The 24,419-nt window shown below is 44.4% G+C and overlaps 1 protein-coding gene across 4 annotated transcripts in view; it reads left to right on the top strand.

Moving 5' to 3' along the window:
* The window catches only part of RHBDD3 (rhomboid domain containing 3), a 179,550-nt gene extending 159,178 nt beyond the window's left edge, over nucleotides 1–20,372 (top strand). For all 4 annotated transcript variants that reach the window (XM_069214567.1, XM_069214571.1, XM_069214568.1 and 1 more), the window contains exons 4-6: nucleotides 2,046–2,211; nucleotides 12,569–12,910; nucleotides 19,738–20,372. In XM_069214567.1, the coding sequence (XP_069070668.1) occupies nucleotides 2,046–2,211; nucleotides 12,569–12,910; nucleotides 19,738–19,894 (665 nt within the window). In that variant the 3' untranslated portion in view covers nucleotides 19,895–20,372. The remainder of the gene's footprint in view (nucleotides 1–2,045; nucleotides 2,212–12,568; nucleotides 12,911–19,737) is intronic.
* The last annotated feature ends 4,047 nt before the right edge of the window (nucleotides 20,373–24,419 follow it).

Raw genomic sequence — 24,419 nt, 5'->3', positions numbered from 1 at the left:
AGTTGTGAAAATAACGACCACACCCTTCTTCTGGCACAGGCATACCCTCAATAGCTCCTTTGACTATAAGTGTTTGCTCTTCATGATAAAAACAAGGAAGGGTGGTCCTCTATTCAATATTGGGGTGACGTAGGGCAGTGCGGCAGAGAACAAAGAAAGGGTAGAGCATAAACTCTTCGGACAGTTTGTAGCATCCACTTGTCCGATGTGATCTCCTGCCAGCTGAGATAGAATTGGTGGATTCTACCTCCCATCAGGTGGCTGTGACCCTGTAAAAGTACACAAAAGAAACTTGGCAGGTTGGGCTTACGGTTCTAGCGGACTGAGCGACAAGCTCACCTTGGCACGGGGCTGTTGCTGTGTTGTCTTGTTCTTGGTGATGTAAAGTTTCAACTTGCACTCCCTGATGGCTTTAGGGTTCATTGATGCACAGTCTTCGCAGGTCTCAGAGATGTTGCATGACCCTAGACACCACGGGCAAACCTGATGGGGATCTCTCCGAAACATCTGTTTGCTACAGTCCGTAAAGGGCTTGAAACCTTTTTTTAAAGGGGTGACATCACGTGCACACTGCTGAAAATTTGAGGAAAAATATTTTAAAAAGCAGTCTTTGAGAGACAAGAAGATCCAGACACTGCTGTAGAGGCACAGAACGAAAGGAACTGAGGCCAGCTTTCGAGAGTGGCACCTTTATAGGCCCCATATGTCACTTCCGGAGCAGACTGGGGTCTGTGTGGTGAGACACAGCGCCACCCTCAGGGGCACAGAGGTACTTCGAAGAAAGTTTCTGGATGAAGTCTGACCTTGGGGAATATTGAAACAGTGAGGAATCTGCAGCTAGACGTCTTTATCAGAATCAGCATTTGCAGCACCTACTGTCTCTGGCCATAGTCAAACTCTCTGGTGCTGAGCGCCTTTCTATCCCATTTTACTAATGAGAATTGCATGTGTAGTTCCTGTGAGACGTATTTAAGCACTGCTGTATACCACCAGAAGTGTTAAGTGGAGCTTTCACTGTCATCTATTCAGCACACCGGACTCTGCTCTCTGGCACAGCATGCATTTCTCAATGAAGCCAAAACATACACTTTTCTCATGCATAACACACATCCTCCAAACTGTAAGGGTGGCATCTAATAATTGATGTGTGAGCTTCCTTGTGAAAATGTACCTAAATGGAGCGCAACAATATGGGTAGGTTTACCACAGGGAACAACAAACTTAGTTAAAATGGGGATGATGACATGGGTAGTCTACATGAAGAGGCATTCCTATGGGATGTTGTTAGGATGTAGCAGTGTGTATAAAATATGGTTAAAATGTTAGGATTCAACATATAATTATGAAAATGAGGCGTAGTTGAGGTGGGGCATCACAGATTGTAGGTGTATTTGGACTGACAGTGAGACTAAGACATGTAAGATGTGTGTGTGTAGTGAGATCTGTCATTTGGTGAAGTTATGGATAAGTTTTGTGCGAAGTAAGTCTAAAATCGTGGGAGTGTTGGAGGGGTCAGTCAGAATGAGAATTGTGTAAAGTGTGATTGAAATGCGATGATTACTGGTGTACGTTGGGGATAAAGAGTAGAATTGAATGCAACCTTGGTTGAGGGGTTTTGATCTCAAGAGCGTATGGGTGACCCACTGAGTATGAGTGTGAGTGAAACTTGATGGATAAAATGGGGTGTGTGTTGGCTGTAAGTTAGAGTCATTGGTAATTACTTATACTTGAAGTATGAGGTTCCAGATGGGGTAGATGGTTTAGGTGTAAAGTGAATGATGCACTCTGGTTTGGAGCATTAGGGTGTGGCAATGAATATTAAGGACGAGTGTGTGCTTTAACCTGACACTAGGTGGAGAAAGGTGCGTTCTCAAGATGGGTCAGTTGGATCCAGTTGTGTTGCAGATGAGTGGGTGGGATTGAGGACTCTTCAGAAGGCGTAGGAGGAATAAAAGTATGTGTAAAAACCAGTGTGCTGATGGTAACCATTATTAGACCAGATCTTGTAGCCACTCCTACTTTTGCCTTGACCTAAGCAATCACAGATTCTACTGGGGCTCTGTCCTGGCTCGAGATGACTGAGCAGACACTGGAACAGCTTGAGTATCAAACCCTCTGCCACACACTTGCAGGAAACCCCTTTTTTCACTTTGTACCGTCCCTAAGGAGAGAGTGGACCCTGCCCCACACCGATCCACTGGCAAGAGAGAGGTGAGACAATGAGTGCAAGAATACGTGGTAGAGAAAGAGGGAAATACTGTTTTATCCCAATTTACTTTATGAATTATATTTTATGGTACATCATTTAGTAACAAATTTTAGCTACAAATGTCTATGCTGATGTTTTTCAAAAGAGTGCCAGTGAGTGTGTCTGGAGACCAGATCTCATTAGTGCATAGGGTGTAGAGTCCCTGCACGCCCACCAAGTAGTTCCGCTGATAGACTGTCCAGCGACTGGAGCCGCATTGCTGCCTCCTTCACTGGCAGGTGTCTGCGGTGTGTATGGGCGTGTCTGGTGTGGGTGATTGATTGGTTGTGCCACTGCAAGAGAGTCTTCTAAAAGAGAGAATGTGCAGCAGATGATGGATTATTTTTGACGTATGACCTGTCACCATTTGAAGGTGATCAACCAAATTGGGTGAGATAGGGCACAGTTAGGATGGCACTTCCATGTCATTTGTGGGAGTCAGCTTCCGACTTCAGAGCAGCCACATATTGAGACACCTAATTTTTGTTTAATTTGAATTTGCTAAATGCAGTTTTGAGATAGCAGTTTCCCACCAGTATCTCCCTTTGCCTGTGTAGTCCAATAACTCTACTTTCAAGTAATCTCGGTATTACCCCTTACTGTCATCTTTTATCCGAAGGTGGCAACTACAATGCATTCGATGGTAGGGCTTGCTTACACCAATAATCCCCATAGAAACTGTAGCCTGTGTGGAGGGGATCTATCATTCACTGGCACTGCGACCATCTCCATAGTATCCCCAATAGGACTGTAGCCGTCAGGCAGATCCAGGCCCAGGCTTTGCATTTACAGAACCCATAATGTGCCCCCCCACTCCAGAGTGTCTGTAGGTGCATCCTAACTCCTCTACAGAGCCTGGGCATTCTTAGGCTTCAGCGGCTAGGCTGGGAGCTGGAGATGTTCTTTCCTGTGAACAATCAATGCTCCATGAGACTGTGACCCAACCATAACTTTCAGCGGAATGTGGGAGCCAGACGTAGATTTGAATGGGTTGGCACTACTTGTGTCTGTCTTCTGAAAGTGTGAAAATGCCCTGTGTCTGTAAAAAACTTGAAATAGGCAGTTAAACCTACTTTTAAGCACTTATAGCCCCCAAGGCAGAGGAACGGAGGCCAAGACTGTACTTTCTGGCTCATCAGACTATTAAAATAAAGTCCTGCTTTATTTGGGGACTGATCCGAACCAAATGTGGAAACACTTGGCTGCATAACGGGCCGAAGGCGACATATATGCACTTTAAAAAAATGCTGTAGTAAATATTCGCTAGATATACACAAAGCTACGGCAACGGGTTCTTACCTTAGGGGACTAGTCTGCTGACTCTTGATTACTCTCTAAGTGTATTTTAACCCGTGTAAAAGGTACTCCTCCAGGATGACCGGTTATAGCACCTCTACCCTGATAGTTCTCCAAGTTAACTTTATCCAGTCTGGTCCGTTTCATGCGCTAAAACTGCAGTAATCCGTCTACTGCTCCTTAATACAGCGTGGCCACAGTTTAGATCTATTCAATCGTGATCAATAACTACGTTTGGTGAATACTTCTCTTTTGAGCTAAAGCCTCGGTGTGGATAAAAGTAGGGCACATCCCTTTCTCACAAGTACCTATTGTCTTGTGTAAACAGACTCAGGAAATGGTAAATCGCTATAAAAAAATCCAAATGCCTCATCAGATTCCTATAGATGTCTTCAGTGCAACCTCCAGCCATGGCTGGTGGGCTTCACAGGGGCAAGAAGTACCCCACAGGGGCACGACGTATGCCCCCTTGCCTATGGGAGTGTGAAACAAAATGCCACTTCTCCTGGGACGCATAAAACTCGCTGCAGCAGCCCTCCCCCACAAGCATCGAAAACACAAACCAACGAGCCCCCGTTTTCGAGGCGTCATCACCTTTGCCACGATTCTCCCATCACAAAACGGTGCTACACAGAAAAGAAAGGTTAACCGATGGTGGTAAGCACACACGTCCCCCGAACAGGCCGGAAATACGCGTCAGGGAAAAGCAACAATAAAAGACCAGACTTGCAACTAAAGCTGCTGAATACCTGATGCTGTCGAGCACTGAAAGCGCAAACAGCCGTAGTTTTATCTGTAGCACGGCTCCCCTTTCACTATTGCGGTGGTAGAACACATAGGATGTTTGACCTTTTGTTAAAGTCCTGCAGATCATTTACAAAATCGTGCAATGAGATGAATGGGTATTGTCCCGAGGCAGGGGATTCATTATTGTTCTCCAGGTAAGAAAAATCATTGAAGGCCTGCACCCCAAAATATTTCAGAAGAGGTTGATTACAAGATGAAGCTAAAAGCTTGGTGCGAGACATGCAACAGTGGTCCAGGCGGTGCAGTGGCGCCGGGGCCCAAAGAGTGCGGGGGCAGTCTGCCCTGTACAAGGTACAGTTTACTTAGGAGGCCGGCTGGACTGTTGTTTGTGTGTCTGCCTGTCTGCCTCGGGGCCTGGAATTGTTTACACTGAATGAGTGAGGGGGAGTCGAGCACGGCCTCGGGTAAGACAATAATTAATGAAAAGATACAGGTGAGAAAAGAGAGACAGATAAAAGAATAAAGAAATAACGGGGAGAATGGAGAGATGGGATGGGCATATAATGAAGAGGAGGAGAGAGCAATGGATGAAAAAAATGATGGAGGAATACAGGTGGTAACGGAGAAATGCATGATTGAATAACAGGCAAGAAAGAAGAGGTAAATGGTGAATGAAGAGGTGGAGAGATAGAGGGGAGAATGGAGAGATAAAGAAGATGAAGATAGAGCAGATCACAGATGCAGGGCAGAATAGACAGATAGAGGGGAGAGCAAATAAAAGGGTTGAGAGGTCCAGGTAGTAAAGAAACGAGGAGGGTGGAGATCCTTAAGGAAGTATGGGAGGGTACAAGGGAGGGATCGAGAGAAGGCAGAGGCTGAGTGTGGGCAAATAGGAGAAATCAGGGAGGCAACAGAGTGGAAAGAAGCAAGAGTTGAAAGAAAGGAGAGAAGCAGAGAGACAAAGGGGAGAGATGTAGAGAGCCTGAAAGTTGGGAAATGGAGACTTTCAGGGAATTATGCAGGGATACAGGGGGGAAAAGGTACAGGGCTATGTGCATCACTATCGTTAGTGAAGCAGGTTCAGTGGCATCTATGGCCATAGGTCTGCAGGCCCCACGTCTTCGTTATTGTGGATGTTTTGTGAATATCAATGAGCCATGTATGGGGTTGGTTTACCTCACTTGCATTAGGGGCCGTGAGAACTGAAGTTAGTGCAGAGCACTGTCCATCCCACGGACATGTGCCACCGTTAGAGGTCGTAAGACATTTCCTTCAACTATTTCTGAACAGTGCGAAAGGATGTTCAGCTATCTTCAGATGTGTCTATTTGGTGGGATATGAGTAAGATCAGTGTTCTGTGTCTTAATGAAGCAAGTGTGTTCCATGGAGCTCTGTCTATCCGATGACAGCTTTAGATGGGCCCTCTGCTTAAATGAGTCTATAGCTCTGGTCCTGGCTTTGCGTTTACTAATATAGAATAAGCACGAAAATGTACAGCGATTATTCATATGGAGCAGCTCATGGCAAAGCTCCCTGCCCTCTTCTTTAAAGGGATCTAACGCCATAGTGAAGGGTAGAGTAGAAACAGTGTCTATGCAGAGTACCACTGAGAAACGCTCACCTTCCTAGGTGCAATTATTCCAAGGGAAAGCTCTGAATATAGCATTGTTTTAGGAGCCTACCACCAGGGGCTCTCAAAGATCAAGGATGTTCAGCAGTGAGGGACCAGCATGTCCCTGTCTGGTGGTACTTGGAGGACTCTGCTGATAAGCTGTAAACAAATATGCCTTCACTGGGCTAGTAAAAGTATTTTCAGTGGTATGGCGAAAGAGTGCAAGCCATTGATGAAACAGTACAGAAAGAAGTGGTCATATAGCATGGTGTAAAAGGGTCTACTGGGTGATGGGGAGGCCCTTGGAACAAGGAAGCAAGAACATGCCGCTAACATAGTGAACAGTTCCCTGGCCACTGACATGGCACCAGTTGTACATAGAAAAAAGACAGGAGTTTTGACACAGTTAAAGAAAATATTAGTGTCCCCTGCTTCTCTTAATCATTTTTGAGGTATCACATGGCTTCCGTTGTCACAGGCTTTAGAAAAGCACCCTACATCCAACTACTAGCGGCCCTTGAGGAACATGAGGTATAAGCCCCTTATCATGATGCTTTTTGCCTAGACATGGCACTGGCATTTCCCCTGTGATGAAAAGGATGAGCTACGATTAGCCGCCGATCAGTGAAACCTGTGCCTGTTTATTATGTTAGATTTATAGCTGGCTGTCAATCCTATCGCTTAAGTTTAGGGAGTTTCAGAAGTCACCTTGCATTACTTTATTCTTCCTTACATCAGGACCTCATCAAACCACCTCTGTAGCAGATAACTGCTGATTTCCCAAAACATCAGCCTACTCTGCATTGCTATTGGATATTGATATTAGAAATCTACTTCACTTCCAACACTCAGAAGATTTTAAAGCCCATTCTCTGTGGACAACACCAAGCAGTATCTACAGGTAGCTGGTCTGACAGACAACTTTGATATCTAGAATTCTAGACTGACCAAGACCATCCAGTCGTTGGGAGCAATGGTTTAATACAGGCAAGACGGGAGGAATGGTGCTGGGTTTTCAATATATATCGTCATTCCCTGTTCTCTGTCCTTGTCCGCACAAAGTTCTTTCAATCAGCTGCAAAAATCTTGGATTTGTTTGAGTTGCAGATGTCTCATTCCCCACATTGATGTGGGTGGTCAAGGACTGTTAGTATAAAATGCATGAACATGACAAACTGATTTGCTTTCATCCCACTGACTTCCGGAAGCTGGTGCTGAGTGTGGTCATCAATTCAAAATTGGATAAAAATAACGCCTTATTTGGAGGCCTTCTAAACTCTGAAGTGGTGCATCAAAGTGAGTTCTAAATGCAGTCATTATTCTCTTTTTTTTGGTTTACAGAAATGTGTTTAGTCTTGCGCCTGAGGAAGATCGTCCATTGGTTAACCATAAAAGCCAGTGTCGATTTTAAATTCTTTTTGTGGTACACTAGTAGTTTCATGGGCTGCCAACCATAATATCTTGCATGAAAAAGCACCTGTCGATGCCTTTGCTGTTTGCTTCAGGAAACTTTGCACTAACAATTGTGCCACCACCTATTCATATAATTAAATTTAGCCAAATCAGTGCTGAGTCCCAAGCTCTGTTACAGCTTCTTATTTCAGCCTTGCAAGGATCACTCCTTGTTGCTCTTACGGAAAGACCAGAAAAGTTGGCTGATGTTAAAATAGCTGAACTGTCTCAAGTCTCTTAATCTTCCTGCATCTATACACGGTTTATTCATGGGATGTGTATTACAAATTTAAAAAATATGTATAATAATTAAATGAAGTAAGTCATTTGTGTAATGGTGCACCGAGGAAGAATGAATCCATTAGGATATGTGTAAGAAATAAGTCACTTTGTAAGTAAGGACCAACCAATGATGGCAGGTCAGTGTCAGCCCTTAGGCTGTAAGTAATCTGGGGAGCCTGAGTGCACGAGGGTGGATATCAATAGGAAATGAGAAATAAAATCTACCTACTGCTGAACTAAGCTAGATTTTTGTCACAATTATATTAAAGAGGGTGGGAGGCAGAGGTGGTAGCCTGCGGTAAAAGGATTTAGATAATGTAAGCAGAAATACAAGCTCTTTCCAGAACATGATGAGTGAGGGGAGTCTAGAAAGGTCAGGGGGAAGAGTGTCCCCGGCCTTTGGTCTGCTCCTGAGATGGATTAGCTCATGCCTTATTACTTTTTGTGAATAGAGACCTTAAGGAAGAAAGGTTGTTCCACATTTGTCAGACTTATATTTTAGCTGTTTACATCCGAAGATCTTTATAGAATAAGCAGACCATCCTGAATGTGTATGAGCTTCCATTGTGAACCACCGTATCGAGAGGATTCCTAATGTGGCGTGACCTGTGAGTGAGTTGCTGCACGTTGTATGACATGCAGAGTTAAAAACATTTTTTGAAAGGCTCACCAGCACACCATAATCCGTCTGCAGGTGGCCAAGGCTTGGATTACAAAGCAGAAGTGTGTGACAAGGATGTTGAATGCTTCTCAATAGAAATGTTAGATGGTAACGAGTGGAGTAAGACTCTGGGCCTCATTATGACCCTGGCGGACAGTGTTATTTTGGAGAAAGGTACTGCCAGCAGGCTGGTGTGGTACCTTTCCCCAAAATATGACATTCACGGTTTGGCTCAAGCCAAACCGCCAATGTACCACTCCGTCCGCCAGGGTGGTAACAGCCTCCGGGCTGGAGACTTCGGTCTTCAGCCCGGCGGCTGTCACAATCCCACCCTCTGGATTATGACCCCGCCTACCGCCATGGTTTTCGCGGCAATCTTACCGCCACGAAAACCATGGCGGTAGGCACTATCAGTGACAGGGAATTCCTTCCCTGGCACTGATAGGGGTCTCCCCCTCCCCAGAGTTCTCACCTACCCTCTCCCTCCCTCCCCGACATACCCACACCTACACGCACAGACATACACACTCGTACACCCACATCCACCCACGCATGCATACATTCATACACACACACACCTCAACACACACTAACATACATAAAAGCACACACACACATCCACACAACATACACGTACACTCACACCCATGCATTACACACTCCTCACACCCGCATGCATGCATACAAAAACAATCACACACACAAAACACCCCTCACCCTCCTGCTCTGTTGGAGAACCTGACTTACCTGCTTGCAGGGGGGCCCTCCGGCAGGAGATGGGACGCGGTGCTGATGCCAGCAGCAGCACCCGCCAGCAGAACACCACCAGGCCGTATCATGTGTCATGGTATGGCCGGCGGCGTTCTCCTGGCGTGGCGATGCTGCTGGCAGCAGCACCACCTTACTGCTGTCCGCCGCCATGACCGTAGCCGGAATTCCAGCCATGGTCATAATATGGTGGATGGTAGGTAGCCACTGCGACGGTCTTTTGGAGGCCGTCGCCGTGGCGGTAGGCGGGATTTACCACCAATGTTTTAATGAGGGCCTCTGTCTTTTGAGGGTTCTGTTTTTTATGTTAAAGACCTTTACTAGAGTGCTCTACTACATGCTGGGTCATCCACCGCTAAGAAGGAGCAAAGCAAAGATCATGAAAACCCAAAGGTCAGAATTAAAGGCAAATCCAAGTTTACTTCATTTATTAATCTTACCTTTCGAGTATGAGTGCAAGGACAGAAAAAGTCTACCCCAAGTTTTGCATTCTTAGAAATGAGTGCCTGACCATAAAATTAAGTTAGAGGTCTAGGTCACCAGTACCAGATAAGTCAGCTTTGTAAGATCTTCTGGCATTTCTCCTGCAGAGATTTGTGCATTACACTTAAAGGGGGTCCTGGCGCAGTACGATAACCTGTTTGGCCTAAATAAATTCAAGAGTACTCACCACCATTTCTTGCTGAATCGTTTTAGAGGATGTCAGAGCAGTTCAGTAGTGAGTTAGCCATGCCTAAGTAGAGAGTATATTGCTGGGACCCAGCATATATCCTGTTACGTTTTCAATTCGTAGGTGCCGCATATTTTTGCAGTCTTTTCAATTTTAGAGTGCAGCACAGACCATCAGAGAATTGTCTTTTTGGTCTAAGAGCCATTTGTAACGCCCTGGGTTTTGAGCACACTAGCAAGTTTAGGACAAGAGCTAATAGCAGGCCATTATGAGGAGTTGCAGGGATCCGAACTCGCACAGACTACTAAAATATCTGTTCTTTCAACATTAAATTTAACCATTGTCCTTGAATTGTTTGCATTTGCAAATGTGTCGAACTAAAGCCTGAGGGAATGAATGGTGGCTAATAGAACAGGTATGGTGAAAGTGTGGAACCGAGACCTAGAAAATGGGGTACTGAGAAAGAAAAGGTGCAGATGTTCTGCAGTTCCACATAATGTTCTTTGCCTTGTGCAATGGTTGACTTCTGCACGAGGCAATTACCACTACTCGAGTTCTCTCACCTCTCTTAAGAAACCCAATATGAAAAGCTTAAGTAACCAAGTACCATGTCATCCCAAAAGAGAATTTCCTTAAACTGGTAACATGTCATGAACTTGTATCAATATCCGATCTAAAACGTGAAAATGCAAACTCCATACTGGCTTATTAGAATTTAATATAATTATCAGAATAAATGTATTTAACGTTTAAAACATGAAAATAATCTGAAATCTGTTAACAGGATCCATTTGAGCGCTGAGATATGCTGGCGTTACCCGCTGTCCGTCTCACGTAGAAGCCCAAGAATTCAAATGCTGTTCAAACCTGTAAGATCTAGAGTGAGCGCCCGGGCCCCTTTTTAAGGGAATTCTAGTCCAAAAAATGTGAAATGGGCTGTTTTAATGGTTACCTTATTTGTCCGAAAGGCCTCAGCCGCAGATTGAATGCTGCTAATGCAAGTACATGAGACGTGCTTACTATGTATAAAGCTTGTTTGGTGTTATCGTGCACACACAATAACTTTCCTTCACATGCACATTGTGTAAATCAATGGGTTAAAGTCAGCCAATTTTAAGGCTGCACTATGGAGGAGCTAGAGAAAAGCCACATTTTTATATCTTTGGATACAGCTCCCAGAAACCCTTGGAGTTCGTCTTTGCTGTAGTTGGGAGGCTGAAGCTCTGGCAGCCTCTATTGGTTTATGTTTTAATCAGATCTTTATACTATCTGTCAGGTACAGTGCGTTACCTCCCGTCACGCCTTATCCAGACCAGCACACAGAGATGTTCCAGTATTCCAACTGTTGGTTCACTCTGTTTCCTCTTCCTTTCTGTCTCTTGGCTTTACATTAACAGGTCTGCCAGTTATTGAGTTTGTTATGTTCCATTTTATTTGTTTTAGTTAATAATTCAGCGTTTGCAGCTTTCCCTTTCAACACAATATATTTTTCTGAATTAAGGTGGAGGAGACAGTAAATAGTGAATGGGACAAGGAAAAAGACGAAATTGGGAGAACAAAAACAGAAAGGGAGGGAAAAGTATGGGCAGTGAGTTTAAGATATAGAGAAGAACAATTTAGTTTATAATATAAAGGACAACAAATGTCATGACTAGCTTCAGAGCACCTCGTAAAGAACCAAACGAAACACCAAAGAGGAAATCACCGAGTGCAAACCTACAACTAGAGTTAGCATCTCTTCCAGGCTTTCCTTAATTTATTGTGAGAAGGAATGAGCGAGAAGTGTGCAAAGGAATTTGAGAGGCAAAATGAAGAAAACAAAGAGAGAAATGTTCGGATAAAAGAATATCGGTGTCGGGAGGGTGGCTAGAGGGGAAAAGGATGTGCCAAGGCAGAAGAGGAAGAAATCCAAAGGCAAGAGAGGAAGAAGGAAGAAACAAATGGACATGGGTCAGGTTTGTGAGAAACAATGGTTGGATGTAGGTAGAGGAAAAGGAACAGTGAAAATGTATAGGGTATTAAGGGAGCAGAATTGGCTAGAAATGTACAGCAGGAGGAAAGATATGGGGGAGATTTAAAGAAAGAAGCTAGGAAGAAAATTGTTTGGGGTTTGTAGGAGCGAAACAGAAAGAAAGGCAGAAACAGGAGCTATATAAAAAGAAGAAGGGATACAGAGGTAAAGAGCAGGGCATAGGTGAGAGATGAAGAGGACGTGAAAATAGGTAGAAACACAGGGAAGATGTGTAGGGGAAATGACAGAAAGAAAGGGAAGTGGGTGTTATGGTAGAGAGCCAGAGATAGATCAAGAAAAAGTTATACAAGAGAGATGGAGACAGAAACGTTCAAATGGAAAGGGAGTAGATATAGGAATGAGATGTAATGAAGAAGGTGGAATGAAATGGAATAGGCTAGGTCATATACAGGGGCAATGACTAAAATAGGGACGAGCAAGAGCTAAAGTATTTGAGAGAAATGGAGAAGGTAGGGCGCAGAAAGGGAAATAAAATGAATAGGAAGGACATGGAGAAGGAGACAAAAAGAAGGGAAGGATGCAAAATATAGGAGAAAGAGGTGGATGGGCAAAGAAACGCAAAGTGCAAAAACTGAAGGAGTCAGAACAGAAGGAAGTGGAAAGGAGTCAAGGCTATTGAAATATGTGAGATGAAAATGTGTGGAACAGATTGAGGAGAGGGATTGAAAGGGATGGCAAGGTGAACAGGGGAGACTCTTATCTTCTATCTCTTGCAAGTATTCTGTTTCTGCTCTAGCGTTTTTTCCTCCTCTCTTTTATCCTGGACTTACCATCCTTGATTTGTCTCTCCTAACTCACAGGTTGTTTGGGCCTGAGGTATCACACTGTCCATCTCAGGGTCTGACCTCCCCATTCCTCCAAAGCAGCAGTGGGGTGCAGGATCCTCTCAGCAGTGGGCCTGATGCAGCTTACAACTGGATGCAGCAGCCTCCCTTGCAGGTTGGGGAACAGTTACATACTCCGGTGCACCAAGTCCCTCCATGGGTTCCTCCTGTCTGGCACGCAGATGTTCCTTTGACTGTGCTGGAACGCTCGCTAATGGAAGAGGAGATGCTGCAGGCTGGAATTGCGGCTTCTCTGCAGCAGAGCGAATTAGAAGACCCTGAACTGAAGCTGCCCAAGTCCTCAGTCTCTGCACTAAGGTAAGTTCATCTGGTTGTGTGGGAAGATGGGAGCTGAGAATGGAAAGGGGCCTCAAAGGGGTATGAGTAAAGAGCAGGTTCAAGCAATCCATTTTCTTAGGCTTTGAGTGATCCACTGTGCGAAATCACAAAATCAATATCTAACGTCTTCCAGGATTAACAGCTGAAAGTTAACACTTGGCAACTCCATCATTCTTCCTTCTTACTATTCTTGGACATATTCAAGTGCAAAAGAGATGTGTGTTATTTTGCTATTTTATGTGGATGCGTTGGATAGAGTTCATCACCTCAAATCATAAAGAATTGTGTGCCTCTCCTCCACTTGAAATGTTTCAGACAATAGCAATGAAGTTAAAGATGGCACTCCCAAGTGTTAACGTTATGCTATTATAGTTGGAAAACGTGACAAGTTACATTGGAAAAAAATGTATAAATGTATTTTATTTTGGGAGTTTTATGTATAAGTATATAAGGCATGAGCAAGACCCAATGGGTGCCAGAACGCTTTGCTTACTATTTACTTACTGCCCACAATGCAGACTGCTATGTAGGGCAGCTATGAAGAGCCTCTACTTCTTTCTGTCATGGGCAAGTTTCTTTATGGTGCCCCTGCTGTGGTTCAGGGTCTTCATTTCTGTTTCCACAGTTCGCCTCCAGGTGTTCCTTACATGGCTTTCTTCTGTTTGCCCTTTAAGGTCCTTTGGAGAGCTTTTTTGTGATAGAGGCCTGCTCTTTTCTGATGGTGTGTCCTATACATCTCCAGCTTTTTCCCATAATGATGTTGTCCACGCTCTCTTGCTGGCATCTGGTGAGCAGTTACTGGTTAGAGATGGTTCACAGCAAAAAAATGTACAAGATTCTACTCAGGTTACTAGTGTGGTAGGATGACAGTTTGGCGATGTAGCTTTTCGTCATAGAGGTAGAGTTGAGACATCTTTTCTTGCATATGCTTCTGTGTGTAAGAGACCAAGGCCAAGTCATCCACATACTCAAGATCCGCAAGTGTAGAGAATATGGTCCAGCTAATGCTTTTTGCTTGGTCATCAGTTGTGTATTGTCACCCAGTCAGTAACTAGGTTAAAGAGCAACATTGACATCACCCATTGCTGTCTTACACATGGTCTTGTTTTAAAACTATACTCACTATTTCCCACTTTGCTAGTTAAATTATCATAGAAACTTTTGATGATGAGAACTATCTGCTGCGGTATGCATAGGTTCGAAGTACACACCAGAGGTTGTTACTGTGAATACTGTCAACGGCTTTCTCAAAGCCAATGAAGTTGATGTATAGTTGTCTCTGCCACTCCGTGCACTGCTGTCTGATGTTGCGTAAAGATCTAATCAACACACCCTCTGTCCTTGCAGAATCTAGACTGTTCTTTTCTTAAATCTTTGCCCACAGCACCAGAAATGCACTGAATAATGATTTATGTCAGGATTTTACTTTGGATTGACACAAGGCTAATTCCATAGCAGTTGTTAAAGTTGGTTAATGCTCCCCTCTTTGCAATCTTGATGATGATGTCTTGGTTGCAATCATATGGTACTTTCTTTCTCTCCTAAATCGATGTATACAGTGGTTGGGGGATCTTGGCTGGTGTTTCATGGTCTGCCTTGAACATTTCTTCATTCAGGTTGTCTAGGCCAGGAGCATTTCCATTCATTGGATGGCAGTAACAATTTCTACTCTCTCTGTGGTGGGTCAAGTGTGTCTCAGTTTTTTAGATGTTAGCTTCACGTGTTGATACTGGACAGTTCAAGCCCTCTTTGAAGTGCTCAACCCAGTGTGATTCCTGCTCTTTCCCTGCTGCTTCTCCTTGATAGGGGTGTTGTATGTTGCATGTGATTTACTAGTAACTGTCTTCGTGATCTTGAAGACCTTCCACAGTTCTCCTCTGCTGGCTGCCTCTTCTACTTGGCTGGCTTGAAGTGGTCAAGGGGCTTACATGTCTCAGTAACCTGGAAAGTTATGCTGGCAGGAGCTTAATCTGCTGGCAGGGTTGTCCAAGACAGACAGGTTAAGGGTAGAGACCAAATGATGCGCACACCACTGGTCCTCCAGGTTGGGCTTCAGCACAAGACTAATAATCCCATAAAAAACATTTATTTTGGAAATGGCAGCATTAATCACTAAATCTTCTGGGCACAAGGGACTCCCAGAGTCTCTGCATGGGACATGTTTGATTGAATGTTGCCAAAGCCACAAGAAAACTATTGGCAGGATGCCGAAATTTTTGAGTGCCAGGTGCAAGACCAGAATTGGATCCTGAAACATACAGAATATGTATGGCACGGGAAAGCTTCCTCAAGTAACATCTGAGATGAGGTGCTGCAACCTACGCATCCTGAGGGTAATCTAAACTAGATGGAACGCACTTGGCAGAATGAAAACCACCGCAGGGGAGAGAGCATTGTACTTGGAAAGGGACAATGACAATTATCACAAAGGAGTAACCATCATCCTGAGCAAGGGAACAGAGAAATGGTTAGCTGAGGAGAAGCTAGACAATAGCAGATGCATGACAGCCATTTAAAAGGCACACACATCAACGCTACCATTATCCAGTGCTATGCCCCAACAAATGATGCAGAGGAAACAGTCAAGGACATATTCTACCAATAGATGCAAGCTGAGCTTGAAGCTGTGTCGAACCACAATCTAAAAACTGTGATGGCAGACTTAAACGCTAAAGTGGGAAATTGGAACAGGAACCATGACTGAGCCATGGGAAAGGAAGGTTGTGGAACAATGAGCAACAATAGAGAAAGACTGTCGAAAGTTTATGTCACATATGAGCTGGTCATAAGAGGGGCCTCTCTTGATATTCACAAACTAATATTGTGCTCATCCAGTGGCAGAGACAGAAACCAAATTGCCTACTTGATGATAGGCTGCAATTGGAGATGATCACTGCAAGATGTCAGAGTAAGAAGGGCAGCAGACGTTGGTAGTGATCACCTTTTAGTGAACCCTCTTATGAAGCTGAAGCTCAGAAAAACAACTCACAACATCAAGACGACAGCATTACGATGTGATAAAATAACAGTAACAATAAAATATGACGTGTATATACAAATAGGGATTTCAACAATTCTGATTCCCAGTTCAGTGCAAATACTGATATTGAATTTGATAATCCCAACTCCAGTGTAGACATTTCCCAGACATCTTAATTGCAGAGGATCTAGGAGACGCACAAGCAACAACACATAGAAGCGAATAGAGCAGTCAAAAGAATGACAAGAGCAGACAAGTGGACATTCAGAGCACTTTACATTAAACCCTTTACAATTCATAAGGGATTGACTTAAAAGCAGTAGATTACTATAATGACCGGTTTAAGACAGAAGGTTACACTTAGTCAAAAATAACTTTTCCTTTGCAGGCAGTTAAAATACAAGCTCACAAACAGGCCAAAATAACTCTTGGAAGCAGGTGTACACCTAACCCTTTACTAGACAGGAATACCCATCACTGGGGAGCCACCATCCATTATCAGTACATGTAGCTGGGAAAAAAGCAAACCATTTTGCAGATCTCTGAAATTCCATGCCCGCTAAATATAGATGTGAATGTATAGTTAATTAAATTGGTTTGATTGTATTGCCAAAACAAGATTAGAGCGATAATAGTGAAAGTCGTGAGCAGTGGTCATTTATACCTCTAACATTGCTGATGACGTAGACTCTGGGTTGTGATCTAGATGATGTTGAGATAACCAGATTCTATGTAGCTGCCTCCAGGAGGTTATTTTGGTGGACAGGATGGCCAAGCAGCGACCACCATGGTCAATATAGCAAACCTGACCTCCATCTCTCTCAAGGGAGAAAGGGGAGCGACGCGGGCACATTTTCAATGGTGTCCTCAAATCTGCTTAGGCTGTGTCCCTTTCAGCCACCGAGCACTCCTGAGGTGCACCCTCAATTGCATAAAACCCAAAATCAGTGCAGAGGGGTAAGGGCTATGTAGCCCCTAGTGTTCCATGGCTTGCCCAGTCATTACCAAGACAGCCTATATCTTTCGGCTGGTCCTTGCTTGTGTTCCCAAATACAGAGGAGGGCAAGAGGGCACTGTTTATGTCGCAGGTGGTAAACTATATGCCATGCGATTATACTGCCCAAGTAGGAAAGGGACAGAGCCTGCAGCCAGTGTATGCCGCAATAAGTCCTTAATACGGTTTCTACCGTCATACAATTCAAAATAAATGTAGCTTTCCTCCAGATGAATGGAATTTGGTGCAACACAGTGGGGGAGGCTAGCTTGAGGCAATGAGAAGACACCGTGGCTGTAGGGGTAGCTTCATGCAATAGGCAGGTAGTTACATTTTTACTTCTGTAGCAGTCCCACCAGGGCCACAAGGCCAGATTTCTTGAATGAATTAAATGAGCAGTTGTTCTTTCTCTCAGAAGACGTAGAGTATCCTCTATCTCTACCTGTATGGGTAGATGATTCTGGTACATTATTTTATTGGCCTTGCAAGGCTCAAAGACGTGTTGGGGGTGTGGGTGGAGTTGGCATTCCTTCATTCCAGAAAGACTATATTCACAGTATGGTTCCTAAATCTGAATGGTTGGGGATTGCTATATAGTAGTGTTTTATTCCAAAGTGTTTAGTTCCAGTATTGATTCTGCACCTATAGTAGTCCTCAGGTTTCAGTGCTGTAGTCCCTTTCAAGAGAACCATAATTATTCAGTGAATCTCTGCTAGCAGCTGCAGGTGGTGCATTTGGCAAGCATTCTCCACCCAAGTTGACCTGAGCATACTGCATGATTGTTGGCCAGGCATGTGCTCTCTGTGAACTTAATTAACTCTAGTGGTAACAGTTTAGGTTCTGGTAGTGTGACCTGCACACAGGATCAAACAATTTGTGTAAGCCCCCGGTCTAATACAACCTGGTTAGAATGATTGCTGCTGACTATTTAATAAAACTTTTTACTTTACTCATTACAAAAATGAATTTTCACCATAAGGGATAAACCTACCTTAGACCGATCACAAGGCAAGCAATTGTCGAACCAGCAAATTAAGTAAACTAATTTACCCATGTAGTTTTGCTATCAGCAGTTTAAGAACATAACACATCCATTTTGACGCCTGGGGATATTTCTGAAGATGAGTAATAGTGCAAAGATATAATAACCACAGAGAAAATGTATTAGCAGGGTTGTTAGAACACAGAGTATCCATCAGGAACAATACCACATGGAAATGACTTCTCAGGGAGGTTCTTATATTGATTTATTTGAAGGATTGATAGAGTGAGGACATAGCACCACGTGGCCCCTGAAGCGCACTCCATGTCCATCCTAATAACTGCTGCAGGTCTTCAAGGAATGGACGGATACGTAGTTGATAGTCTTCTTATTTTTCCCACGGATGTGTGATGCAGAAAAATGTGTTTGTATTCTGAATAAGGGGTTCGACATAGTGCCCTTGGATAACTCCTCTTCATCCTTCTTAAAAACATGGGTAAGAAATGCAGTAATCACATTTACCAGCTTCTCTTTAACACTAAAGAGGGCCTGTGCAGACTCTTGGTTCTTCACCCAGGGAGTGCATAAGAAGGGTCCATAATGGTTCATGTTTCAAATCGAAAGTACCCAGAGTCGAGGGCTTTAATTCTTTTTACATTTGCTTGCAGATTTAAGTGGGACCATGGACAGTGCAGATTTAAGTGGGACCATGGACAGTCCTCTCATTTATTGGGATTCAACAAATGTTCTAAGTAATAATGTAGAAACTCCCCAGTGTAGGCCTTTGGAGCTCACTTCCTGGAATGAGCGTGAACGAGGTAATGCAAAGATAAAATAAGGACCCACTTGAGTCTATCAGACCCCTCTTTTTCCTAACGTTCCTATTTGCCCCATTCCTTTGACTGTATGGCTTTGTTTACCCTAGATAGGGTTTTACCCCTTGGTGGTGAGAGATTGATTTGTCAGGGACTTTTCTTTTTTGGAATGAAATCAAAGTTTGTGATTGAGCGGTGGGATTGCAGTAACTTTGGAGAAGAACTGTTCTCCTAATCTAAAGAAGAAAGGGCCTATCCTCGGTAGAGGAGAGAGAGAAAGGATCCTGATGTCGTGCTGCCAGGTGTGTGGCCACTGGAATACTCCTTACAGGTCAGGGCACAGACATCCTCTCGTTTCCTGTAAGTGGTCCCAGTGAGGCTAAGGGAGAGTGGGACTGTATGCAGATATGGCGAAGTTTTAGAAGAGGCGGTTTGCTTTTACCTGAGTGGTTGTATGCGTAGTTGCAGCCATGCAACGCTGCTAGTAGGGTGGATCACAGAGGAGCCAGAAGGCTGTGGCTCAGATGGAAGGACCCCGGGTCTGGGGGTGCTAGTAGGCATCTAATACTATGAGAAGGAGGTGCTTGAACCTCAGAACCTTTTTCCAAGGTAAAGGATGCCAGGAAGTGACAAAGGAGTTTGCCCCACTGCAGGTTCATCCGTACTAGGGTGAGCATTAGTAAGCTGTTAGTGCTATGATGTCTCGCAGTTACAAACACATTAGTATTGCATTGATAAGCAGCAAAAAAAGAGACCTATCATATAAAATGCTAGTTAAATTTTCTTATTTGCCACTGTTGGCTGGTGCCTGGTAAAGAAAAATTATTGCACTCAGATTTCCGAGCAGCATAACATCAAGTTAAATCTGGTTAGTTTTTTCATTGTTTTAGCCAAATAAAACCATTCTTTTTCACCATAACCTATGTTTAAATATGTTAAATGTTTTATTGACAGAGTGGCTTCACCAGTGTTTGATGGATGTTCTTTGACACAGATTTTTTCTGCTTTTTCTCATACTCCCTTTTCCCAACCTAGATTGCAGCAGCTTGAGCGGATGGGCTTCTCCACCCAACAGGCTGTGGTGGCCTTGGCAGCGACAGGCAAGGTGGAGGGTGCAGTTTCGCTGCTGGTTGGAGGTCAGGTGGGAGGAGACGCTATGGTAACAACAGATGCAAGGTTGCACTTCTCCTGAGAGCACAAAGATTCAGAGAGAGCTTCCAGACTGCAGGACCGTATCATCTGACTGGAGATTAAGGCCATGCACTACTGTTGGATAACATTGGGGTCAAGACCAAAGAGGAGGGACCTTGAGACCATCTACAATTGTGCTAGTAGTGGAGACATCCTCCTCCCTCCAAGTGATTTTGAGAACTGATGGAGGTAGAGGACTGGGTAAGGAAAGGTAATAGTAGTTTGAGCATTTGGGGAAGCCATAGAGTGTCTCTGCAATAGTGGTGGTTTTTTTCAGTGCTTCAGTCAGGTTAACATACCAAGGCTGGAGCCCTAGATGTTTGTTTCAGCAGATACTGCTTGATTAAGTATGGTGCCACATGTGATAAAAGAAGGCAGCAGCAGAGTCTCAGGACTATAACAAAGTAATACTTGTATGCTTTACAGTTTTGTGTGCTTTTGTTTGTGCATATTAAAACAATCAATGTCTTTTAAAAACATTTATTGTACTGACATGGAGATTCCTTGTTAGCTGACCCCAGTCACTTACACAAAAGTTGGAATTGCCAAGTCGCCACTGACCACCCAATGCCCATTTGAATTCCTCAAAACCTCCTGTAGCTCCAGGGTGGCTCGGTGACTTAAGTGGGGTTCTCGGACAGCCCAGGGAAAAAAGTCAGGCACCAACAGCACATTAGTATTGCCCAGGATGCAGGTGAGTCTACAAAACACTCTGACCACCCATGACAGAGGTGAGATTTCCAGGCTTCTTTAGACTGCCCATGACTCACGTGAATTGACTATCTATTGCACCGGCGAGTCTTCGATCATCCTTTCTCTTCGGTAAAACGGTGTCTCCCAGGTCCACTCTACCTGTGCATGACCCAGGTGTGTTACTGAAGCCCCCTCTCACTGCCCAAGGCAGGGGTGAGTTTCCAAGGCAACTCCTAAGTAGGCATACAACACATATTGGTAAGTGTGAGTCTCAAGTTTTTTTTACTACCCACAGCGCCAAGTGAGCCTTCCTTGAAGACCACAGCTCAAGTGAGTCACCTAGGCCCCCTGTAGCTGCACAAGGCACTGTTGACACTCACCCCTACCTCTGGCTGCTCGTAGCACAGGTGAATCTCGCATCCTCCCTCTGATGTCGGCGGCACAGGTGAGTCTCCAGACCTGCTATGACTGAACAGGGTGGAGCTTGAGCCTCCCAGTTCAGAGTAGAGATGAGAGGTCGGGAGAAGGGCATTGATATTTACATATAATCTATGGGCCAGGAGTAACAGAGGCAGTTTTATCTTACTCTTGCGTCCAAGAGCTTTCCCGTTGGTAAATTCTGCAGTATTACACATGGGAATGAGGAGAAGGCACCATCAAACAATTTCAATCTTAGATAAAGAAGGTTTTATTGAACTTCCTGTCCAAACTGCGTCTCTCTCAAAGGCACCCTCAAAGCAGGAGCGTCTGCAGAACTTGTGTGACGGGCCACATAGTCACCATGCACATTTCTGCGATTGAAGCATGTCTGGAGGGGACCTTCTTTATCACAGGTAACAAAAAAAACATTACAAAAGCTCATTCGTATACACATAAGAACGTTGAAACATTTCATTAAAACCATGATAACACATCTTAAACTGGTGATTTAAGCAAGATGCCCAAGCTTTGTGCAGAACTGAAACGACTGATATTGCCTTCGGTTGCTTATCAAACCCTTCCTGATTTATGTCCATAAAAACGATTTTAACACACCTTGCTTTGGAATTTTATATCTTTGCCAAAAACGTAATTTGTGCTATGTTTGTAAATGATGCGGTTTGATCGTGTTGAAGTCTAGTTGAATTTGGGCAAGTCACGGAGTAGGAAGGCCGAAAAACCGCCTAAACAAGGTTCCATGGATTGCGTCCAGCCAATCGATCACAGATTCTGGGAACACTTCGCAGGTGGAGGTTAATGACAGCATGAACTGTGCCTTGATGACATCAGACAGGGGATTCACTGGTGCACCACTCGAGTTGTTTCAGCAAATTGAGCATTAAGGAAGTTGCTGTTCCGGGCAAAATATCCCTGTTTGGAACGAGACCCTTTGGTATTTGTAGGAGGGGGCCGTAACAATCTACCCCTTGTACAGTTGTCAACGTCTTTTTGTGTGTTTTCGTTTAGTAAGAATGAGGACATTTGATTTTCCATAATTTACTATCAGATGGCTATGATGCAGTATTTTTAAGGCAGTTACGAGTATGCTGCTGACCACTTGTTTTATCGTGGTTCACTGTATCATCTACATGCAGTAGCATTGAAATTAATACACCTTCAACCTTAGATGCGCAGGCTCTGGGGTTAGCGAAAGCTTTAGCAACGAAACAAATGTAAAGATTTAATACATTGTGATTAAAACAAACACCTGTTTTTGAGGCCTTATTTAGTTTTAGGCTTAACCAATATCCAAGTATTTAAGGATAATGCCTGTTTGACCTTTAACAATGTGTGTTCTTGCACCTAGTAGCTCAGCTTGTACCAAAATCTATTTCTGCTGTCAAAAGCGGTCCTCTACTCAGTGAAACCGGCATAACGATTCTAATGATCCCAATGTAACATGTTGACTTAACATTGAAAGGTCATGATGTCATCGATCCCTGTGGCTCTGTTGTATTTGAAGCCTGTTTGGTACCATGGTATGATGTTGTTATCATCGGCCTGTTTTTAATAATAGGGTGGCATTTCATTTTGCGTCTGTATCAGGGAGAGTGATCATTCTCTACTTTGAATGCCCATCCCTTGAGCCATTTTAAGGGTTCGCCTGCAGCGCACATGCACTGAAAAAAGAAAAAAAGCTTAAAACCGGGTTTAGAGCCCGCATCCCCCAATCACTCACTAATACTTAACATCGGTTAACTTTCACGACACTCATTTCCGCGCTTCTCACTCGTCATGCCTGCTGCCGGCTGCCCGGTCGTCCTGCAATCGTCACAGTGTGGGTCTAGCACAGCTTCCTGTTTGCGGGCAGTGTTCTTCCAATGGCTGCTTCCGGTAAATTTTTTATAACTTTTTTTAGTTTTTAGTTTTTTACTTTTGGCATGCCACTGTGTGGTCTGCCTACATCCCTCCCCGTCCCTCTTCCCACAGTCTGTTGTTGCTTCTCCCTCCCCCTCCTCCCGCTGTTTGTTTCACCCCTGCCCTCCTTCTACTGTCCATTGCATGTTTCACCTCCTCCCCCCCTCCTCCGGCTGTTTGTTTTGTCCCCCTCAACCTCCTCTTGCTGCCCGTTATTTCATTAGCATTCAGTTCTTTCTTAGAAAATAAATGTAATGCATATACTGTTGGAAGCTCCTCTTTGTCTGGTTTGAGCATTTCAGTGGCGCTGTGCCTACTGAAGGTTTTCAGCTTTCTAGAGCTCCAGGCATATGCAGTAACACAATACCAAAAGAAAACATCAGTTTACACCACAATCAAAGCAAGCATTTGTAATGCAGTAGGTCTCACATTTGCTTGAGTTAGAGCTTTTGGCATTGTAAGTTCATAACTGGACTTTTCTTGCCACATAAATTGGTCAACCCTGACTCATAATTTCGTCTTTTCCTGCCATATATTTCCGGTGGCCCTGGACTAAAGCACTTCCATTTACCCAGTCACGGCTCGCAGTGGGGTTACAGAGGGTGGCGCCTGGGGAAGGGGGGGGGGTTAATAAAATAAATACACAAATTAATTTAAAAAACTTGCCGTTGATCCTTTTCGTCTCAGCAGCAGGCAGGCACAGGCCCCCAGCCTGGCCTGCGGCCGATCCTGACGCTGCTCAACGCAGTGTTAGGATTGGCCGGGAGAGCCAAGCCAGGGCGCTCTCAGGCAGACTGGGAGCCTGGGCCTGCTCTCTGCAGCTCAGCAACACAGTGCCGGGCTGGAGACAGCACAGTGCGCATGTTTGTTTGGCCTGGCCGAGACGGCTGGCCAAACATTCATACGCACTGAGGGGAGCGCACAGTGCACTCCCCTCCATGCTCGTCACCCCCAATGCCCGCCCCTTTAACATAGCCGAGGAGCCAACAGTGCATTTACCTTCTTCCTTTATCAGCAGCAAAAAATTAAAATGTTGCCATTTAGCATCCTAATTTAATATGCTGTGCTAATTCCAATAGAATACTACTTTCACCACTCCACCATCATGCCACTGCACTCTACCCTGTACCACTCCACTCTATGCTACTTCACTCTACCCTGCACCACTCCACTCCATGGCACTTCTCTCTATGCCACTTCACTCTACTCTGAAACAATCTACACCACTCTACTCCACTCTGCCCTGAAACATCTACACTTTGCCATTGCTCTCTAGGCCAATGTACTTTGTGCCACTCTACTCCACTGAACTCCTTGGCACTACTCTGCAACACTGCAGTCTCCACCACTTAACTATATGCCACTCTGCACTCCACGCACTGCAGTCTGCAGCACTCAACTCTGCACCACTGCACTCTGTGTCACTTCTCGGCAGTACACTTTGCACCACTTTACGACACTGCACTACTGCACTCTATTCCACTGCACCGTACGCC

The sequence above is a fragment of the Pleurodeles waltl genome, chromosome 11 (genome assembly GCF_031143425.1).
Source record: "Pleurodeles waltl isolate 20211129_DDA chromosome 11, aPleWal1.hap1.20221129, whole genome shotgun sequence".
NCBI classification, from domain to species: domain Eukaryota; kingdom Metazoa; phylum Chordata; class Amphibia; order Caudata; family Salamandridae; genus Pleurodeles; species Pleurodeles waltl.
This window is presented reverse-complemented; position numbering and strand designations above follow the sequence as displayed.